This window comes from Cydia pomonella, chromosome 23 (genome assembly GCF_033807575.1).
Source record: "Cydia pomonella isolate Wapato2018A chromosome 23, ilCydPomo1, whole genome shotgun sequence".
Lineage (NCBI taxonomy): Eukaryota > Metazoa > Arthropoda > Insecta > Lepidoptera > Tortricidae > Cydia > Cydia pomonella.
Window position 1 is genome coordinate 9,731,189 of NC_084725.1, and position 20,767 is coordinate 9,751,955.

The 20,767-nt window shown below is 37.4% G+C and overlaps 2 protein-coding genes across 2 annotated transcripts in view; both read right to left on the bottom strand.

The window, feature by feature from the left end:
• LOC133530525 (plasma membrane calcium-transporting ATPase 2) overlaps positions 1 to 20,767 on the bottom strand; it is a 273,270-nt gene that overhangs the window by 198,107 nt on the left and 54,396 nt on the right. The window lies entirely within an intron of this gene.
• On the bottom strand, positions 14,789 to 19,096 carry LOC133530702 (uncharacterized protein K02A2.6-like). The gene has a single exon (XM_061868723.1). It carries the CDS (start codon positions 19,072 to 19,074, stop codon positions 14,872 to 14,874), a length of 4,203 nt encoding a protein of 1,400 aa, XP_061724707.1. The 5' UTR covers positions 19,075 to 19,096; the 3' UTR covers positions 14,789 to 14,871.

The window sequence follows — 20,767 nt, forward strand, 5'->3', positions numbered from 1 at the left end:
CATTTAGGTATAATATTTATGTCACAATGTAAGTTTGAAATGGCCTCATACTGTATGATGGTGATTCAGCTGAAATATCGCTGTTAGACGCGCAGAGCTCAGGTGCATTTGATGGCCCAGTGCAATGTGCCATGGCGCATTACATCCGCTAGAAGCATTATATGTATTACAAGCTTTTATTTAACCTTTTTCCAGGCATAGTACGATTTATCGACCACATACGCACCATTACAATTTCAACTTTAGCATTGCAATTTAAGGTTCAAATTAGATTGCAGTTTCTGGAAATGTGACTTTTCTTCAAATGAATCGTCAAAGCTGGATTAATTGGAATATGTTTGGATTTTTTGGGAAAACCTTGTAGATTGGTGGGGCCTGGAAAAGGGTTAATTTGCCCTGTTAATATGTATGTGTGGGTCAAATCTTGGAAGCTTTTGATCCACTTCCCGATTTCCGATTGAGCTGAAAATTTGCATACATATGTTACTCGGGTCACAGTGAAATATTATGGTACCATCAAGCTGATCTGATGATGGAGACATGAGGTGGCCATAGGAACTCTGCGATGAAACAACGCAACCTAATTGTGTTTGGGGTTTTTAGAATTGTCTCGAGTAGTATTAGTTGCCTGTGGTAAGAAAACTACAGTCAGCAACAAAAGTATGTACCAAAATATATTTTTTTGCCAAAAACTTATTTTATGTCCATACTTGTGTTGAACAGTCAAGTATAAAAATATGGGTGTACACATCTTACTCAAAAATATGTCCTATAGCATCTTATTCCAGTGTAATAAGAGCGTAGTACCATATTTATGAGACGATTCTTTCGATACATATTTTTGCACTTGATTGAACGTTGAGGGCTGAGTAGTTGTTATAGTCACTTTTATTTTCATAATAAAAGGGTTCCTCTTATAAGACGATAACCTTATGTAACTATGCACCTATATGAAGCAATTAAATAAGACAACAATTAGCAGTAAAGTCGATTTTTAAAATAAATGGATTTCAGCTGCTTTCTCTTCAGGTTAAGTTAATGTTTTCACGACTTAATAGATAAGTATTCAAAGATTAGGTATATGAAGTGATGAAATAAAATAGCATTTAGCAGTAAAGTCGCGTTTAAAACTAATTTATTTTAGTTGCCTTAAATTTCGAATTAATAATTAGTGCTTGGCCACGACTGATCTTATTCCACAGATTATATCTTCCTACCCGAGGAGCAGTTTGAATTTCCATGATAAAAGGTCTATTTCTGATACGAGTTAGTTGTAACAGTCCATTACGGTTTACGGTTCAATTTGTAATGGTTAATGGTCAATTAGGAATTGAACCGTAAACTGTAACCGTCCGTTACAGTTTACGGTTTAATTTGTAATGGTTTATGGTCAATTAGAAATTGAACCGTAAACTGTAACCGTCCGTTACGGTTTACGGTTCAATTTGTAATGGTTAATGGTCACTTAGAAATTGAACCGGAAACTGTAACCGTCCGTTACGGTTTACGGTTCAATTTGTAATGGTTTATGGTCAATTACAAATTGAACCGTAAACTGTAACCGTCCGTTACGGTTTACGGTTAAATTTGTAATGGTTAATGGTCAATTCTAATTAACGTTCGGCCAACATTGCCTAGCGGCTTTCATATTGATTATCAGTATCACTGTGACAAGGAACGAAATGGTACATAGACCTATGTGAAGGCAAAAATGCAAATAGACATATTTTTTATGATATGACCACTGAGTCCCATACGCCAGGCGTCACTGTATCGCTACTAGCTATCAGTAGTCACTAGCACTAGCTATCAAAAGTTCAATCTAACTTTACACCCAAACAAAAAGTATATATCAAAATGTATCTCATCTGACTGTACTTGGCTGACATGTTGCATAACTCCTTCCCGGCTGCACTGCCAAATCGTTCCAAGGAATAATGACAAAGGATATTGAAACACCCCGTACATGCGTTCCAAGTGGGACACGCTGTATACGCTCGTTATGCGAGGCTAAAAACCTGTTACGAGGTCATATATGATTTCAGGGCCTACTGCCAACACTGAAAATCGAAAATCGTTATCTGCCTCTATCACTCTTGCATGTCGAGCGACAGAGAGGAAAATAACGTTTTTAGATTTCTCGGTGTTGGCGGTAGGCCCTCTGAAGTACAGTGCATGTATTTTACATTAATTAACTGCGAGTAAACGGTGGGTCGCCATCAGTTACACCGAAGAAAACAATTATCAGTACCCGCACCATGAGTAACTGACAGTGTCAAAACTGACATATACGCTATCGAGAACGTAATTTACTTTCTATACATCTCTCTCACACTTATATGCGAGTACGAGGGAGATGCATAGAAAGTAATATACGTTCTCAATAGCATTTATGTCAATGCCGAACTGGTGGTAGTGATAGCCACACTGGCGCCTATTTCACCACTTGACAATTGACATCTGATACGGACAGTTTCCTGTATTTAATATTTTTAACCTTTTGAACGCCACGCCTATCGTACGCGGCGCGTAATCGTGAACCTTGTCGGTACGCATGAAGGTTGATATTGGGCTGTAGCCGCGCACGTCATATGACGTCTTTGGCGGTCAAAAGGTTAAACACCTTAGCCACTCTGATATATCTAATGGCGTCTGTATTGTACAGAATACAATACAATCCTATTACTAGCTACTGTTCGTAGGTTAGAATCCTGGATCATTCTAATTTATTTTTTAGGTCTTGTAAGAAACGTCTTTGAAGAGATCTAGATGACCTCGTCTAGACAGTTCTCTGTATAAAATCTGACCAAAATAATTAAGCCGTTACGCATTCCGATTCCTTCTACGTCTGAATAGGATATAACATAAGATTTATGCTGAACCATACTTAATACCAGCCTCAATTACTGCCGATACACTCTGGCAGGTCTCCAAATAAAATATCGATACAATTAGGAATAAAAATACAGAGTAAATTTATACGATCTATACTATACAATATATTACGTACTACATAGATGAGTACAACTATTGTTACCTATTTAGTGGGCCTTAATACCCTATATTTAACAGAGTAACGTTTTTGGTGTGTACATCTAAATATATATACAGTGTAAGCTCTATATACCGGAGGGTTTTAGACGATATAGAGTTTTCGTTATGTAGAGAGAAATTAATACTAATGTAAACCAACTATAGCCAACAAATGTCGATGTTATAGGGTCTTATATATAACTCTGTTACTTACCAATAGTGGAAGAGCGGTATTTTCTTAATACAAGTATTTACAATACTTAAAAAGAGATACCAGCACTATTATATAAACATTGTATGCTACCAAATATATAATTTTAATTTAATTTAATTTAATAGGGAGTGAATTGTTATGTCGAGTGACATTACATGACGTTTCCACTGCATATGTATGTATATGTGTATCTATATGTTAATTATTAGTCCACTACACAACCTAGGCAATTCTCTACACATCCAGGAAAGATTTTTGCCATTAGAAACTAGAAAAAAGTCGAAAATCAAACATAGTATTATAGTTGTATAGTTTATGAATAAAATTTATTTATTCATGATATATGTGTTTGTGATTAAAGGCAAAATAATTATTAATGAAATGTCTTTCAACATTAATAAAAACTAAATTATACATTATGACCATGCTTGTGGCTACATAAAGTCGAATTTAATCAAATCGTCGTGAAGCATAACCAACCACCTTCTCTGATGGAAAGCCACATTTTTATCAACTAATCCTTAATTACAAACTTACTGTAAAATTAATTATTGTCAACAAATAGCTAAACGCTGTTTATTCAACTAGTGATTAATGAATCAATAAGATAATGGAATTAATTTGTTAGTTCCTGCTAATAATTACAAGTAATTTAGCAAGTAATTCACCCAAGGCAATATAATTACCATCATCATTTAGGTCACACATACTAATACATACTAGTAAACCCGTTTTTAGGGTTCCGTACCCAAAGGGTATTTACCTATTACTAAGACTCCGCTGTCCGTTAATTTTATTTATGCATTAGGTTTATTTTTAGTATTTAATTTAATTTTTAATATCTTAACATATTTCTAACTGTTTATTTTCCTTGAGTGTTTATCTCACCCCATAGTTTATCTTACCCCACCTAACCTTATGCATAAACTGTATTCAAAAATCATAATTGGCAATTTTTTGACAAATATTTTAAATATTTCAATTGCAACAGTAATTAACACATATTTTTACTGTGAAATATCTCAAAATAGCTTCTTCATTACTATATCCATTGGAATTTTACTAATTTGTCACAAGTTTAACCCAATTGGTAAGATAAGAAATACTCACAGCATAGTTTGGTATAGTTTGGTCTCATTTCAAAGACAGAGATAATCTTGCTGTCTTTATCTTATGATAGAACTAGCACCCAAAAGATAGGGGTGAGTATAGTTTCTTCTGTTCTTATTTACTGATATTTGGTTTGCCAGACTATAACAATGTAATGGGTGTTATGTAATGTTATTTTATCTATATAAGTATGTATATATCATCGCTTGGTACCCATAATACAACCTTTGCTTAGTTTGGGGCTAGGTTGATCTGTGTAAGACGTTGCCTAATATAATTATAAGGTATGCTCTATAAAGGGTAGTAGGAGAGTGATATGTTTTCATGGCATTTGTTGAGAAATTTGAGAATTTGATCAACATTCTAATTTATGAATTTAGAAACGAGCCGTAAAAAACTAGAAGCTACATTAAATATGTAATCCAAATTGGAAAAAACCTAGGTAGCAATAAGGCATGAGTGGTTAAAACTATAAATCTTATTACATAAGGCCCTTAACACTAATGCAAAATATTGTCAGTGTTTAAAACCTTGTAATTATTAAATCATTCATTAATTTGCAAGAATGTAGTACCTACAAGTTGTTACAATGTAAAAATATTGAATATTTTCTGCTTAACAAATAACTCGGAATTAACACATTCCCAGCTGCAATTAGTATAGTAGTAGTAGTAGTTATTGCCCTTACAGGATATGAAGCCATATATGGCGGATATGATAATCAACTCTATTGACAACCATTAAAGTTCAAATTTCAACAATTATTTTTTATTATATGCGATAAGAGGTTAACTCATCACTCATCATAAAGCTTACTTTGCATGGGCTCCTTCAACCTCATACAGGAGTGAATGTGCTAAGGGGATAGCAACTATAGCCAACAATATGTTCATATGTTTTAAGTTTTTGGAATTAATTGACTTGATTAACTCCTGGCCACAGTTTAGCGTGCAACATACAATAAAGTGTGAAAATGTTTAGTCCGGGGACTGAGCTTTATGAATATAAACAGTACTATAAGGTGCCTACTCTGGCATTAACACTAGAGTCAAGGCACCATGGCCCGGGGTGGCAGGCTGTGAAGGGTGGTGCAGACCCCACTTTTCCCGAAGATGGTGAGAAAAAAAATGCATTTTTCCTAATTATTTGGGGGTACCCATGCCCACTGGCCCAGGGCGCCAAATATTAAAATACACCTTGGTCCCTACTAGTGGATTACCTGTTATATTTTACACTAAACTATATAAACTAAAATGTCAATGTTTAAGTAAAATTCATCCTTAGTGAGGTTGTTATTATGAATAAAATGCTAAAACATTTTAGGTAATAGTAAATAACATGCATTCAATAATGTTATCAAAGTAAACAATATTAGTAATAAACTCTTGGTACAATGCCATGAGGTGTTATTTCGTTAGCTGTCAATAACTGGTATATAAGTGCAAAAAGAAATAATGTTAACCGCCAATGAACAAACACATTAAATTCTGTTTGAAATGTGTGACTGGGTTTTACAAAAACTTGATTCTGTCAAAAAATTAGAGAAAAAATAAATCCAATGATCTCACCAATACTTTTAAACATAGATCCCCTTATATATTTGTGTATATTTCCTACTTTATAAACACAACAGATAGTAGATAGATAGATTTTGTATTTTTTTGCCACAATACAGAAAATACAAATAATAAAATGACAAAAAAAGCAGATAATACCAAATCAAACAAGAGAAACACAGATTGTTACAAAAAAGAAGTAGAAAGAAAAAATACATAGAAATACCGTTCCATGCATATAAACAATGCTGTGTGCATTGCAGCAAAACAAAAGAGCTCTGGCTCAAATGCTTCAGAGTTACTAGTGTTTTGGAAGATATCAACCACAGCACAACATCAAATTATATGGATATCACTTAAACTTTGGCATATTTGTGTATGTACACTGTGATGTATATATAATCATTTCATAGTGGACGGAGTAGCTGCATGTTTGACATGGATTTTTTAAATATATTTTAACTAAAATGGAGCTTAACAGACTTGCCTTCTTGTGGCAGAAAATATTAGAGGAACTCAATTTATAGGTTATATTTATCAATTTTTCCTTATTTGCTTCAACTGTAGGTACTTCTGGCTGAGTTGACATAAGTATAACTACCCTTTAGACATGACATCATAACAAAATTGTTGCGTTGGGGTGGAGACCCCAAAATGTCAAGTTATGACCAAGATGAAGTTGATATGTTTCTTATAAGATCTGAGATATAAATTCAGTGACGTTTTTAGTGACATTCGGCAGCAGAGTGACCTGGACATAACCTAACATACTAGCCAATGTCGTACCTTATAATAAGCACTAATAATACGCGCAGGCGACGGCAAGCCGGCGTGGCTTGTCTCGCCCGATAATGCCTTGTATTTATTTTTACTCGTTACGTGTACCACAGCTGTCTTCTGCTCTCCCGGCCGGGCGCACGGTTTCCACTCGCTATAAAATCACCTTGTACACCCCGATTAATATGTAATCTAATGAGTCCACCGTGGAAACGTGCCGCGCGACGCCCCTTTGCTATATTTGGAAGCTTGCAAGAATTTTCTATGCCCCAAATCACAGAGAGCGATTAAAAATATTTGTATTCCAAGCAATAAGAAAGTTTCGTTTACCTCTTTCGCGGCCGACGGTCCACAAAAACAATATTCCAAGAGAAATCACAATGTAAAATTGTACACTCAGACTGCTGTACACACGGCGGGCACTATTCACAGCCAACACGGAAAATTCACAAATGACTAGTCGTACACTAATGTAAACAGAAAATACACAGATTACACGAACTTAAATCTATGATTTCCACAAAAATACCTAGTTTAACCGAAAAACGCGCCAACTGTCAAAAACTAAAAAACTACAAGCACCGGCGCCACGCGTCCGCGCGGGTTGAGTCCGCTTTTCTGACTGAGCAAGTCCGTCGTCGAGTCGATGCCGTCCGCACTCCACACGGCCCGACATTCAGATCAGTTCGAGCATACCGACGACAATCGCACGTTACATACATCTGCCGCAGTTTATTTTTCCATTATAAAAATACCTAAAACCGCATTTTATTACGACTCTTAACTACTTAGCCAAATATTAAGAGATGAGCGTAAACGTTATCATGTCGCTATGCGACAAAATCGGATGGCTGCTCTATCGTGGATTTCGGCGATAAAGTAAGACGGCCGCGTTGAATAGATCACGACGGACTACGAAAATACGTATAAGCCAATACTCATCTATATTCGTACGGGATAGACATTAGCCAGACGCGCATGCGTCAGTTGGTCCGCGACGTCAGTTGAATGACAAGGTATTAACCGATCGATTTCAAAAGAAATGTGTGGTCTTGTTTATGGTATGGGTTACTTCGACATATTTTTAGGTTGGTGTACATCCAACTAGACTGGAATTTAATTAATAGGATCAAATTATGGAAAGACTTCGCTATCGCAATAATTGTCAAGAGAAACAGGCAAATCTAGAAATTAATTATCCATTTGTTTTCAACTGGAGAATATAAAATAAATTGAACTCCCTAGAGTATTTAAACCGGGGCGTTCTTTGAGAAATTTGCATAATCTTTATACGATGTGCATAGCATTCCGAGCTGGCATAATGAAATGCCGTACTTAAATGCAGGCAATATGGCTAATAGATATCATACGGTTATGAAGTCTGCGTGGAATGCAATTTACATATTCAGACTTAAGGGCGCCGCACATTGTCGGACACGCTTGTCGCATGAACATTTGACTAGTTCGTGTAGCGGTGCTTTATTTCATTTTACTATTTCTAGGCAAATGTGAATCGCTGGATCCACTGGACAGTGATTGTTAAACTGTTTCTTAGTAGTCTGCCAAACTAGTTTTGTCAGTAACAGTTGGTAACAGTAAATTTAAAATAAAATACATACTAGCATAAGAAAAAGATAATTAAACGATTATTGCCAAACTATATTTGCATGGAATGGATTAAATGATTTTATCTTTGAAATACACATATTTTTAGCTACCCATTTTGTTAGGCGGCAAATGTCTCATGATAGCGATGTCGGCTGTTAACCGCACGTTAATATGTTAACAACCGACATTGCTCGATTAAGTAGCAAGCAATATCAATAATATTCGATACATCTAGGGTTGCCATAATTATTCGGAGCTGATACGGGACAATGGGGTAGTAAGATGATTGTGACCATTTATAAAAGGTATTCTGCAGCGGTATTGATATACGGGACAAAAACGGGACGCGATACTAAATGCGGGACGTATGGCAACATACATGTACTCAGCTACTGATAGGTTGGCATAGGAAGAGTTTCGAAAGTCGCTTGAGGAGACATGGCTGGCGATTTCGCTTGACGTATCGCCAACACTTGTCGCCATTGGCGCGGTATATTCTATTGTAAAAAAGCTTAAAACTTTCTTATAATTTTAAAGTTGAATAAGTAGGTACATATTTAGAAGAAAAAGTGCGATAGTGATTGTAAAAAGAATGATAACCATAAGAATTAAATAATGTAGGAAGTCGTAAAATTGTGTAGTGCATGTAAACGGTTTTATAACCACATCCTTAAGTAATTATGGTCTTAAAATACTTATGACAAGTGTAACGGCTGAAAATAGTAAACATAATTACACATAATTCAACTGTCGCATACCTAATCAGCTAATGACGGTCCTTCGAAGATTAAGCAATCAAACAATGCTATCACCACGCATGCGGCACTCTTGAACTGATAGATAGTTGTCTACTCCAAAATGCCTTAAGACGTATAAAACACAAGGCACTTACACCTTCTTAGTTAGAGATTGTAATTCGTGCGTCAATTGTTATCAGATAGGCTTTTCAATAAATATTTATTTATCTTTTGCTGAATTTCAAGAAAACTGTGGCCTTACATGAAAAAACACTTGATTTTTTAATTTTGAAAAATCATAGTTCAAGTCCAGTGTTACGACGGGAAATCGCATTTGAAACTATTCTCTCAGTGATATGGGTATGAAGTCCCTTGGAGCTATTTGGAACACATATGGCTATTAGGAACCATGAGAAACCAAAAGTTTTGAGTGCCTATAATTCTTTTAAAGCTGCCTCAGTAGTATGAGCAAATGTTTTGCTTATCTTGTTATTAGCTGGTCTGTGTAATTTAGAAATTTATCTTCTACAACATAAAATTAAAAATAATCTCAACCAAAAAACGGGTCAATCAAGCAATCGTTTCCTATTTTGCAACATGAGAGCAAGGTTGATTTTTCTCCCGAGCTAGCGAGATATATATCCATTATCTATAGCAAATTTAGCGAGTGATGATATCTACTGAAATGACAAATCACAAGCATTAAAAATGAATATAAATGGTGACTTCATCACTAACGATGTACTTATAATGTTGTCTGGAAGAGATCGCTTTTTAGCGATAAGACCGCCTGTTGTTACCTGGTTCTATTTTCCTTTAAAATTCATTTGTAGTTTTACATGTATGTAAAATATATAATTGTTGGTGCAATAAAGAATATTTACTTACTTACTTACTTATAATTAAAATGCTGTAAAATTAAGCATACGTTATTTGGGAAATAAACACTTGTATTGTCGGCATTTCCACAACGGAAAATGAAATCAATTAACGAAAATGAGCAGCTTTATCATTTATCAGATATATTAAAATCGGTTTTTATATCTTCATGAAATACCGAATTACGTCAATGCAATGCGACACCTTTATCTAAGCATAAAACGTGCGTCAATCGTTTATTTTTTAAACATGGATTTGGATTTAAGTAGAGTAGCTATATCAGTTGTGATCCGAGATTCCGAGATTATATAGATTTTAAAGATTACTGATAAACAGAAAAAAATTGAAACGTACGCTGCCGCGGATTTTATATGCGATTTTTAATAGTTCAGCACAAAAATTAATACAAAAAGGAGGAGGCCCGGGTTAGAATCTTGAAGAGGAACCCATTTTTAACCCCCGACGCAAAAATCGACGAACCGACGCGTCTGTGGCATTCGTAGCTCTCAAACGGAGCGACTGATTTCGATGCGTTTTTTTTCATGAAAGCTAGTTCTCCTTCATTGCGGTCTCTTACCTATGTTTGATAATAATCGATCCATCAGTTCTATGAGTATCAACGCTTTTCTATAATGATGTGTAAGTAAGTTTTCTATAATGATGTGAGGTAATACGCAAGTATGTATAACGGGTTAGCAGTGATTGACTAAGACGTTATTTTCTCGCGGATTAGCAAAGTAATATTTCTTGTTTTAATGTTGTAAGGCATTTTGACATAAAATGGATTTTTTGGCATGATGCGTAGAGGGTTTAATTTTTTTAAATGTATTAGTTATTATATATTGGTATACCGATACAAATACATAGGTAGGATAAGATTATTGAATGTAGATTAGAAGAAACATTTATGAAACTTTAATCACATCAGCGATCGCCGCGTGCACGCACAATGGCGTCTGAACAAACAAACAGTTGATCCAGTTCCGTACAAACTATACCAGAGACTAGTCAATCAATACGACTGTCCATCGGCGTACAAAGTTTCTTGGCATTGGCACAACATCAGAATTAGAACGCACCTATGGACGACAGTAAATTTTGTACAGTTGAATACATAATAAATGGTAAAATTAAAAAAGGAATTAAAAAACATTTGTTAAATTTCGGCTTAGATATGACACATTTAAATAGTTAACGCAAACCATTTTTTACTCCTCTTTGGCACACAAACCTCCTGAAGGTGTTGCCTACGAGTATGATGGGTCTTGTAAGATTATGTAAACTGTAACTTGTTTGTTTATTTTGTTATAAAAAAGTGTGTGTGTGTGTGTGTCAGCCGGAGCTGACACTCCAGTTGTGCACCGGATTTCACAACTGGAGTTCACTCCTTACGAACGATTATAAACAATATTAAGTTAAGATCAAAGTCCTCAAATTAACAGTTGTTATTTGTTGACATTAAATAAATAAAGTGTTTCCATGCAGCCGTTGGTAGGGAATGCGCAAGATAAATTGCGCGCGAAACACAACGTATCGTAACGTGTCATTTTACTTCCCATAAATTTTAATATTTTTTATACCCCGGGTATATAAAAAACAAAAATATATACTTTTATTTCAGAATATTAAAATTCCATAAAACGTAACATTATATAAATAATCTTATACAGGATGACCTTAGCCATTGGACAAACCCTGAAATCCCACGTAGGGTTACTTCTCAGGAATGCTCTGACCTTAATATTTTTTTAATTAGAACAACAGATAAAAAAAAATTTTTCGAACAAAAGTTATTTGCAATAATCGACAACAAAAAGAAACACACTGTGTTAATCTTTGGCAGTGTTTTGACAATTTGTTCGAAATATTTGATAATGATGACATTTTACAAAAGTCAGAAGCTTATTAGTGTCATAAATAAAAAAGATAATCAAAAAGGTCGAAGAAGGTTCCATACTATTCTTTGAGGATATTACCTTGAGTAATTTGTTAATTTCTTTGAAACCGTTACAACCGGTTGTTATGATACTTTGTACACTGGTTCTAAATACCCTAATGCATATGTACATTTCGGCTTTGTCTATTGGCTAGGGACACACTGTATATGAAAATCGATTCTTAAGGAGTAAACTCCAGTTGTGCAATCCGATGTACAACTGGAGTGTCAGCTCCGGCTGACACAAATACACTCTTTTTTATAATAAAATAAACAAACAAGTTACAGTTTAATCTTATAAGACCCATCTTGTACTTCCATGTACTTGTAACCATGGTAACTCTAGGTTTAACTGGTTAATCCCGGGATTAGTGATTGGTGCAAGTGGCCCTAGTGGTAGATGCCATTACGATAGTATTGGCAAGCGGAGGTCAAAGCGCTATGCAAAATATGAGTATTTTTATAATAACTTACTGGCGCTGGCGGGTGCAGGCGCCACCTAAAGATTTTGATTTTTTGACCTAAAGATTTTTGGTTGACTGTCTTTATAATTATTTATCTTTGTATATACTATTACGGCCCGTGCAGATACGAATTGACTACGCTGTTTAGTCTGCGTATTGTTTGCTGCTTTGAACGTGATCTAATGGAATAAGGGTTGTTGCTCACGTGACGATTTTTTCTAGGTGAACAAGTACTTCTTTTTAAAACAAAATACTTAAAATGCTTCAAACAAACACCAAATAACAGGAAACTACAAACGATTTTTATTAAAACTGTGTTAATGAGCATTCGTGAATAACGTGCGAGCATGAATTGATGTGAGACAATATCTACTTATCGATTTATATAAGGATCTGGATATTATCCGGACATTCACATTTGTTATTTATGATGTTTGTTCGAATAAACTAAAACCTAAAAAGTTTTTTTTGCTAGTACAGTACAATCTAAATTATCCGAACGCTGCGGCCGTTTGTCAATAAAAAATTGGCAAGTTTATAATATGTATAATAAAGTATTCGACTTTTTCCAGGTATTTTATGCTTAAACGTAATATCATACAGAACATCAAATTTTATGTTCTGACTATTTTTATGTCAAATGATGTTTTTTTTTTATTGTCCCGAAAATCCTACATTTCATATTTCACTAGTCTCGGTCCCAATAAATTTGTATAATCAAGGTTCTACTGTATGTTCATAGCTTTACACTATTCCGCCAAATTCTGTAATTTATAGACAATGAAACGTGCGTACACGCATGGATTGACATTTATTATTGACTGACACGGTTTTGCTCAATCTCTGTAAAACACACGTGGATCATTTAACTTACTCGGATCGTGATTTACCCGTTGTCGATTGTTTTATTCGTTGCTATAAATTTCTGAACTAACTGACTAGAAATATTTATTGACTTCAATAAAGTCAATATGAGTGCTGTTTAATTACCTTATTTTGTTAATTATTATAGACTAAAATGATCTCGATTGCTAGGCTGGGATCAAAGTGACCTAGCACACATATTTTATTATTAATTTATTACTTATCCAATCTTATATGAATTTATAACTTAATATAACAGTAGGATTTCATTAAGAATATTAGAAAAAATTTAAGTGAAACAATATTTTAAAATACTTAGGTAAGTTAAAAAAACATATATTTTTAAATTTTGAATCAAGTAATTTTTGTCTTTATACCAGGGTTTCCCAAACTTTCAGACGCACCCAATTTTTCCTCATGTCAGGGAAAACAAGTTCTAGTTTGTTTATTTTACCTATTTTTATTACCCAGTTACTAGTCTGCACGCCTATGCTTCATAACAACACATCGGACATTTTCCAGTATGTATATGTTACAGTTTTCGTTTTAAACGTTTAATATTAAAGATTCTGCTTAGGTAGCTATATTTCAATATCCTTAAGCTATATTTTATAACACCTATATAATAGTGTTATAAATGTCCAAAAAAGAGGTCGTAAATAGGTATCTTATTGCGAAACAATTATCTTCTAATAGTGTTTTATCATTTTTTACTAATCTATAATTAAATATTTTACTTATCTATTAAGATACTGATCTTATCTTTAACTAAAGCGAGTATACTATTGATTGCGGTACATAGGTATCACTGATATATTATGATACATACATTTTCAAGTGAAAGAAAACTAACTATCGGTTGTCAATAAGTTGTTTATGCTACAAATATACTGGTTTGATTAAATATGTCACTAATAATAAAACTCAGTAGGCACCTAAAGTTAAATCACTATACATATTTACAACAGCCCAAATATGTGTTTAATTTATACGTTTAAACCGTAATATTTGATTTATTACGAAAACATATAGTTAAAACATCAATGGTAAATTAAATTATTTGCATAGTCAAATAACTACCATAAAATTCACACGAAAGCTTAAACATAAACTGCAGTTTAAAATGTTTTGTGCAATAAAATTTACAGCATGTGGCTTCGAACTTAATGGAAATTCCAGTATACTGTAGTATTTAAAAGTCTTTAATTTAGTAGTTTAAGTTTAAAATGTGAATTATTCGTCTGGCATCGTTCGTAGCTTATTTTTGAGCTCATTTATACTGACCATTCGTAATTTTTCGTAAACCCTATTTCACTGATATAAGGTCTACCAAAAGTCGGTTTAATCGGTTACTAGAGTCAAACCAAGCTATCTCTGCATTGTATTTGCAATTTGTAATAAAACCAGCACGTCCGTTCTGACGCCATTTATGTGCGAACAACCCGAATACCCACATCTCATATTTATCAAAGATTATATGATTACCTACATTACACTCCTCTACGCTAAACATATGAACTAATATTCTAGGGAACCTTTTAACCACCGTCTATTGAGCTGGGGACGAATGTCATCTCAGAACGAGCCCAACATGATACTTGCAACTGCGAAAAATTAAGTTACATTAGGTAAACGAAACTAGTATATAATAATTTAGTAATAGGCGGTTAAAGGGTTTAACAGCTTTTACATTCTAAATTTTATAATTAGGTTTATTTAATCGACACTGACGGATTGGGCGAGCCCGGGCAGGTGTAGAAGCACGAGGAGAAGCAAACTGCCACTCCGGTGAAGCCGGAGAGGCGCTGCCAGAGCTGGCGGTCTGCGCCGTGCCGCGCGACTCGTCCGCGGAGGCCGCCGACGTCTCCGCCCGAACCCTCACCGGTGTTACCGGTGTCTCCGCCGATACCGAGCGATGCCCTTGAGAATCTGTGCCAAGTGTGTCGGATGGTTCTATTGCCGTCGTGGTAGCTGCGAGAGATAGCCTACCGTTAACTGACCGTTTCCGCAATTGATCGATATGCCTGTGTACAGTTTCACCATCATCTCCTAAAACTTTATAATTGCTCGGCCCTAGAACATCTACTATTCGACCCGGAAACCATTTTTCTCCCTTCAAGTACTTCCTATACCAGACCGCGTCCTCCATCTCTACACTCCTACTCACTCCTCCCGCCGCCTCCTGCTGCCGCTGCTGCGCACGCCGCACGTGTCCCTCCCTGTCCGGTTTAATTGTGTCTAAACGCGTGCGTAAACGTCTACCTAAAAGAAGCGTAGCCGGGGATTCGCCCGTAGTGGAGTGTTCTACATTACGGTAATGTATCAGAAAGGCCCATAATGCCCTCTCCACGTTCTGGTTTTCTTGCAGTGCCTTACGGATCACCCGCTTTAATGTCCTAACTGAATTTTCCGCTAACCCGTTTGACGCCGGATGATACGGAGCTGTAAATATATGTTCAATTCCACAATATTTTGTAAAATCATCGAGTTCCTTTGAAGTGAATTGCTTGCCGTTATCACTGACTATTTGTTTAGGTATGCCGAACCTACTGAACAATTCGCACAGCCGATCTATTAACCCTCCCGCTGTGGTATTAGTGACATTAAAGACCTCTATCCACTTAGACATAGCATCCACTACGACTAAATACGTTTTGCCCCCTATAGGGCCCATGTAGTCCAAATGGAGGCGCGACCAGGGTCGGTGAGGCCAAGTCCACATGCGCGGCGTGTGCCGGGCCGGCGCGTCCGCGTGCGCCGCGCACACCGCGCACGCGCGGCACACGCGCTCCACGGCCTCGTCGATCCCCGCCCACCATACATAACTGCGAGCGAGCGCCTTTGATTTGACGATTCCCATGTGAGGCTCATGAATCATAGTTAATATTTTATCTTTACATTTTTCTGGTACCACCAGCCTGGGACCCCACATGACGCACCCTAGTTCCTCGTACAACTCGTTCTTCCTATTGAAGTATGGTTGTAAATTCGAAATCTTACATGATTCGGGCCAGCCATCCCTAATGTAACTTAAAACCTTAGATAGCAATGGGTCACGTGCCGTCTCTCGTTTAATTTCATTATAATCTAGCAAGAGTGCTTGTTGAACAAAGTGCAAATAAGTTTGTTCCGGTGCCGATAATTTGTCTTGGCTCTTGGTACTAACGGGTAACCGCGAAAAACCGTCCGCGCCGTTATTATCCGTTCGCACATATTCAATATCAAACGAGTAGGCCGATAAAATAATCGCCCATCGCTGCATCCGACTAGCTACCATAGTCGGTATACCGGTGTTAGGTCCGAAAATTGACACTAGCGGTTTATGGTCGGTACGTAATGTGAAATGCCGACCATACAAATACTGGTGAAATTTATTCATACAAAATATGATAGCTAATGCCTCGCGATGTATTTGTGAATAGTTCCGCTCGGCGTCATTGAGAGTGCGCGAAGCGTAGGCAACGGGCCGCTCGCGGCCGTCCGGGCCCGGCTGCGTCAGCACGCCGGCCACGCCGCGCGAGCTCGCGTCACAGGTAACAAACAGCTGTTTCTTAGGATCATAGTGAGCGAGTACCTCCGCGCTGGCTAATATTGCCTTAATTTCTTTAAAAGATCGTTCACATTCTGAAGACCAAAACCATTGTTTTTCCTTTTTAAGAAGTTCATATAGTGGGACTAACTTCACACTCATATTCTTAATAAATTTCCCATAGAAATTAATAATACCTAAGAAGGAACGGAGCTCCGTGACGTTACTTGGTCTAGGTACCCGAAGTACAGCCTGGACCTTGGCCGGGTCGGTTTTTATACCATCCTTACTTATTATGTACCCGAGATATTGAACTTCGTCTACTAAAAATACGCATTTGCTACTTTTTAGTTTTAAACCGGCCTTATGTAACCTGCTGAACACCGCTTCTAAGGCCGCTAAGTGTTCTTGTTTAGTTTTACCCCCAATGATTACGTCATCCAAAAATATTTCCACATTAGGTATACCTTTCAGCAAATTACACATTATACGTTGGAATATTCCCGGACTGGACGATAACCCGTATACTAGTCGATTATACCTATATAGACCGCGATGCGTATTTATAACGGTATATTTTTTTGAATCATCCAGCTCGATCTGGTTATAGGCTTGGGATAAATCTATTTTAGAAAAGTAGCACGCTCCGCTAAGGCTTACCATTAAATCATCGATTTTAGGCAAGGGATATCGATCAATTAGCAAAACCGGATTCAATGTAGATTTATAGTCGGCACATATTCTCAAAGAACCGTCAGCTTTATTTACCGGCACCAGCGGTGAGGCCCAGTCGGAGCAGTCCACGGCCTCGATGACGCCGTCCCGCAGCATGGCGTCCAGCTCGGCGTCAACCCGCTCGCGCAGCGCGTACGCCAGCGGCCGCGCGCGGTGGAACACCGGCGCCGCCCCCTCGCGCACCCGCAGCGTTGCCTGCCCGCCATTGTACCGCCCGAGCCCGCCGCTAAACAATTCTTTATATCTGCAAAGTAAATTATTTATTTCATTAGACATTTTTAGATCATCAACCTTTACATTGTTACAATTGCTGAACTCGGGGATCTTAATATTTAACTCGGCCAACCACTGTCTCCCTAGCAGTGAGGTAGTGCCTCCATCAATAACAAACAATTCTAAATATTTTTCTTGCTTATCATAACTAACTTTCGGCTTGATAACGCCTATCGGCTTGACCTTTGCCCCGTTATAAAACTTAAGTGTTAACCAACCATTTTCAAGAGGATAGTGACTTAAAAGTTTCTTATAAGTTTTGCTACTAATACACGATATCGCCGAGCCCGTATCTATCTCCATTTGTAGTAAGATATGAGAGTCTACAGTGATAGGTACACTCACCGGTCCGTAGTCACTTAAACACAAATGGTGAAAGTCCTCGGTGGTTGACTCCTCCCGATCCGAACTCTCCGCTTGGCTATAATGCAGCCTTCCTGATGGGGCGCTTCCCCCGCGACCGCCGCCCTCACTACGGCTCGAGCACACTCGTCGCAAATGCCCCCTGCGACGGCATAAACTGCAGATATAATCTCGGAAACGACAATTGGTGTAGTCGTGAGCTGTCGAACCACAGCCTTTGCAGTCTTGGTGGGGCCCTCTGCCGCCTGGAGTGTAGGCCGCCACGCTGCCGCCGCCGGCGCCATGTCCGCCGTTCTCCGCTATGGCGTGCGATCTTGTCCCGCTTCCCCGCGCTATGCTACCAAGGCTCCTGGCGCGCCAACCGCCCGTGGCCCGGGAGCCCCGCATCTGGTTCCCGCGCGGCCCTCCTGGCGCTAGAGCATGTACCGCAGCTGATACCGTCGGCCCCGCACCGCTCGACCCGGTGCCCGACGATGGTTCTACCGCTGCCGCGTCTCTTTCCGCGGCCTCCAAGGACGTCGCAATCCTTATCGCGTTTGTATACGTTAGCGTATCTTCCTCCGCAAATAACCGCTGACGTATGATGTCACTTCGCAGACCACATACAAATTGGTCGCGAAGGTTTTCATTAAGGGTAGCATCGAATTTGCATTCCCTGGCCAATTTCTTCAATTCCGCCACGTATGTGGCAATATTTTCGCCGTTATTTTGTCGACGTTGTCTAAAACGATATCGTTCGGCCAAAACGGACGGCGTTGGTTGTAAATGATGACGTAATAGATCCACAGCTTCTTTGTAAGTGACCTCCGACGGCTTTTTGGGACTTGCCAGGTTCACAAGTAGCTCGTACGCCCCGTTTCCCATCACAGCAATCATAGTCGGCAATTTTAATTCATCTTTTATGGCGTTTACCAGAAAAAACATTTCCAAACGGTCTACATATGATGACCACGTTCCGCCCGTCACGTCGAACTCGCTCATTTTCCCTATCGACATTGTTTATGTTGTTATATTTACACGTATCACTTAAAGCACTCTGTTTTACGTAAATTTTGCAATAACACTGTATATACCGAATAGATCCCAACCTCGTAAGCCACTGTAATAAAACCAGCACGTCCGTTCTAACGCCATTTATTTGCGAACAACCCGAATACCCACATCTCATATTTATCAAAGATTATATGATTACCTACATTACACAATTAAAGGAGTGATATGTCCTCATTAATTTAAACACACTATGAAAATAGATATTAAATTTATGAATAAGGACACCTCCACACTAGGTCTATTCTGTATAGAGTTAGCTTAGACGAACTTTATCACATATAATGATATCAATATCTCCTGACCTGACTTCCTTTGCATCATTATTACATGTCTCTGTTTAGCCCGATGGTTAACTGGTAGAGACTGCCAATAAGTTCGCTATTTGGAGGCAAATACATTATTTTTGTATAGGGAGTCAAAGTCAAACAATGAAGAAAATAGTCTCGACTTTCTCATAATATTTTTAAAACTTGACCCTTTTGTTTTTATTAGAGTCGAATTTAATTCTTAATACTATGTAAAACGGATCTAATTTTGAAATATTAATTAATAAATTCCTGGCTTAAATTTTAATTCAATTGGCATTCCCATAACTCCCGTTATCTTACCGGCACAGATAATCGCCAGTGAATGCGTAATCTATTAACCTGGCTTCTGGCGCCATCTATGTAAATTCCTGGATAATAACGTTTACTATTAGAATTCCAGCTAAACCTTCCCGTAGGTAGATGTTAAGGCGCAGGGTAGGGCAAGGCATTCTCCATACAAACCTTGTGCCAGTTTTATTCGTTAGTTTTGTCACTATAGCATTTAATTTCATTTTTTGCTTGTATATATTGGATATACCCAGAACTTGATGTAGAAATTTTTCTATACTTTAAAAAAATAGAAATACAAAAATACAAAAAATTATAATTAAAAAATAATAATGCATCAAGCCCTAGCTAACAGAAAAATAAGCATATTTACCAAAAATAATAACTGTAGCGCTAACACAAACGAAGAAAAACGCGCACAAAGTTTGTATGGAAAGAGCTTGTCCTACCCTTCCTTCGCCTTAAGTTCTTATGTAAATAAACAAAGGAAATCTTTAATTTTTATTGTCATTTTTACAGATCTGTCAGTAACAAGAGTGTACTAGTTTATATTTTTAATGCATACGAAAATCACTTATTGATTTAGAACGAGAACATGTTGAGAGCCACTGCATAAAGTGTTAAGTAATTTAATTTTATATCTATACTTTGCCCCATCACGCGTTTCCTGCTTGTAGGTATCTTAAATAAAAACAGGGTTCGCTTGACAACCTAATACTAAAGAATTGGCGCAAACACAAAGTAACGAAAGCCCTAAGGGAACAATATGAAAAATGTACTAGGTAACTAACGGTAAAGTAATACAAACCATTGCTATACTTTCAATAGAATTCCCCTTTTCACTCTAGAGCTCCTAATTGAAAGAAGAGACAAATTACTCCACATAAAATAACCTCATAATGTTTTAACATCTTATTGTATTTCGTCGATTTCAAAACGGTATTCCGGCCCGCCCGGCGACGATGACGTCATAGAGTGCGCGCGCACCGCCGCATCGATCGGCACCACAACCTTTAAGCGCTGCAGCGGATTCTTATAAT